General features: G+C 44.1%; 1 protein-coding gene across 1 annotated transcript; it reads left to right on the top strand.

Annotated features, from left to right (window-relative positions):
- Positions 1-733: 733 nt before the first annotated feature.
- Positions 734-1882, top strand: sox32 (SRY-box transcription factor 32). Its single transcript, XM_041882091.1, has 2 exons — positions 734-1043; positions 1227-1882. Exons 1-2 carry the CDS (start codon positions 734-736, stop codon positions 1880-1882), a joined length of 966 nt encoding a protein of 321 aa, XP_041738025.1.
- The last annotated feature ends 1290 nt before the right edge of the window (positions 1883-3172 follow it).

Here is a 3172-nt window from a genome sequence, read left to right as displayed (position 1 = left end):
AAAGTTTATATATCTCTTTTGTTGGTGGTAAATATTTGTGCGCCGTAATCTTATAATAAACCTGCCTTGATCATGTTTGTTTCCGTCCTGTAAAATGTGCTTTGATAGAGACAGTGGGCCTGATAACAGGAGAGGGCAATTTGCACGTGACTCGTGGTCTTTTAATGAATAACTAAAGTTCTGCCAGATAACTTTGATGTTAGAGGATGCCCAATTGATCTAATTTTATTTATCACACACAGGAAAATTAAGTAATGCCTCAATAAAAAAAAAAACGGAAAGATATTTCAAAGGGGAAATAAAGAAGGCTATAGGCATAGGAATTTGCCATAGGAAATCCGTAATGAGTGCCTTATTATTAGCCTGGGAAGACATCTAGGCCTATGTCAAATTTGCCAAGATTGTCGTGATGCAATCGAGCAGCCATTTCAGCGAATCATGAGAGCATTTATCACGAAACATTTTAAATGGGAAATTATGCATTCATTTTTTTCCGATAGGGAAATAATAGGCTTACGTGTATTCTTTTGATTTAACATTAAATGTCAATTTTGGTTTCATGACTGATGATAGATTGAGGCATCAAGGACTATCAATGACTTGAGAAAACACCTGGATTTCACACCTTAAATCCACTCCTCCTGGGCTCCCATTGGTGGAAGGAGCGCATATAGCCCGTCTCCATCACTACTGGAGTAGGAGAGCAACCTGAAAGGTTAAAAACATAGTAACCATGTACTTTGATCGGATCTCCACACATTTCGAACTGTGCGCAACGAAAGCCATGTTTGAAAGCGACAAGTTCTGTGGTGCGTCTTCCCAGAGTGAGCAGATGTCCGAGGCGCAGTCCCCCGGCTCTGGCCCATCCAGTCCTCTCTCGGTCAACTCCGACTCCAGCTGCGCCAGTCCTGAGCCGAAACCATCCGCAGAACCGCGGGTCAGAAGGCCGCTGAACGCATTTATTATCTGGACCAAGGAGGAACGCAGACGCTTGGCCCAACTCAACCCTGACCTAGAGAACACTGACCTCAGCAAAATTCTCGGTAGGTTTCATTCAAATAATTCCCATTAAAATTAAAACTATGATGAGACTATTCATATTTCAACAATTACCTAAATTCATTATTAGCCTAATTGTGCAGCCATTCTATGAAGCCAGACATGACATGCATATTATGTTTTGTGGTGTTTCTATAATGATAACTAACATGATTGTGTTGCTGTAGGTAAGACCTGGAAGGCCATGTCTCTGGCAGAGAAGCGGCCTTACATGCAGGAGGCAGAGCGCCTGAGAGTACAGCACACCATTGACCATCCCAACTACAAGTACCGGCCCCGCAGGAAGAAGCAGCTGAAGAAAGGCCCCAAAGGGCCCCTGCCTGTGGAGGCGCCTGTCCCTCTCTCCACCCTCTGCAGTAAAGGCTTTACCATGCCTTATGACCTCAACTACTTCATCCAGAACCAGTGCCATCAGCAGCAAGCCTACCCAAATCCAGCCACCTACCCATCCTCCCAGGCATACTTCTCCCATCTTCCCAGACAGACCTTCCCAAACAGATTAATTTACCCAAATCCAGCAGCCACATTCTCTAACAAGCCTCTAATGTACTCCAACACTGCGGCATACCCAGCAGAGCCTCATCCGTACTACTCTACCCAGCATGGGCTGCAGCAGTTTGGGCCCCCCAACCCAGCCTGTGCTATGTCTCATGGGGAGCAGGGGGACTTCAGGGCCTTGGGCCCCAAGCTGTGCCCCCCCACTGGCCCCTCTCTGGAGTTCTATCTGGAGCAGGTTCAGCTGGACATGCTGTATGATCTGGACCGCAGTGAGTTTGAACAGTATCTGGGCCCGCCCCCACGCCGGCCTGAGCCACTGGAGTAACATTATCACCAGTAGGGTAGCCTATGGGAGGCCTGAACATTTGAGAGGCTTTAGTGTGTACAGTATGTCAACTCCCAAATGTATTTATTTAAATTATTTTTTTTTCCTCAACCTATTGATACTATTTAGATGTATGGAAATTACGTTACATGTTTTAAACATTACATGTTTAGCGTAATTATTTATATTGTTTGTTTTGTTTTTGTCCAAATGTACTCTTATTGATAAAATAGTGTTTTCCAACCAAATATTTCTTATAAATAAATCTAAAAGAACCTTTACGTTTTTATGTACTTATTAACAGCAAATACGCTAATGTGAATGCTACATTTAACAGATTCAAATGTGTGGCGCACCAAATTATACAACATTTCAACAGATTAATTTATAAAGAATGAGTTTCTTCTGAATTTCTATTATGATGGATGATTGGCTACAAATGATCTGGAATATTTATTAGTTATGTCAAGAAACTGGAGTGGACTGAGAGGCTGTCAGGGTTATTGCTTGTCCAGCCGTTGGCAGAAGCCAGGCTGTTGACATACTGTTTTATCTCTAGCCCTGTGTCTTTCTTGTCCCTGGGCGGTGGGAGGGAAATGGCGCCATGGGCATAAACTTCCACACTTCCTGTTTCATTTTAAAACATCTCACAAAGGCTCTAAAAATATGCCAAAAATATTACACATCTCCCGACTCGTATGCCTCTGGCTGCCAAATGTTTATCCATTTATGAAAATGTTTATCCCACTCTGCCCCAACCTGACTGGGCTAACCCAGTGTAAACTATGGACTCAAGTCTGAGCTCTGTCAAGCATTGTGGCAGGGCATAGGGCCAGACAGGCAGAGCTCCATCAGCCATGCTACTAGTGCTAAAATAAAACACATCACAAGTCCCCACTCCCCACCAATCCCACTCAGATTCACCAACACATATTTTCAAAAGCATCCTTTATGAAAGGTTCACATGAGGAAACATTGAATAATGACAGGGACGGTTATTATTGTAGGGAAGGGGGAAGTGCAGGATGAAGGCCAGGGGGAGAGACCTGACCAGGGAGAGAGGGCTGATTAGGGGCCTGAAGAGCTGCTCTGCTCAGCACTTCCAGGCGCCAACCGACAGCCACCTGAATGAACGGAAGAAATCTGACGTCAGGTCCATTCCCATGATACTCATGTAAAACCGCTCAGACACTGTGTTTATGTGTGACTGAGAGACTCTCTCTCACACATAAATACACTATATATACAAAAGTATGTGGACACCCCTTCAAATTAGTGGATTCGGCTAGT

Source organism: Coregonus clupeaformis, chromosome 7 (assembly GCF_020615455.1).
Source record: "Coregonus clupeaformis isolate EN_2021a chromosome 7, ASM2061545v1, whole genome shotgun sequence".
NCBI classification, from domain to species: Eukaryota; Metazoa; Chordata; class Actinopteri; order Salmoniformes; family Salmonidae; genus Coregonus; species Coregonus clupeaformis.
Note: the sequence above shows the minus strand (reverse complement) of the source record. Positions and strands in the feature narration are given on the sequence as shown.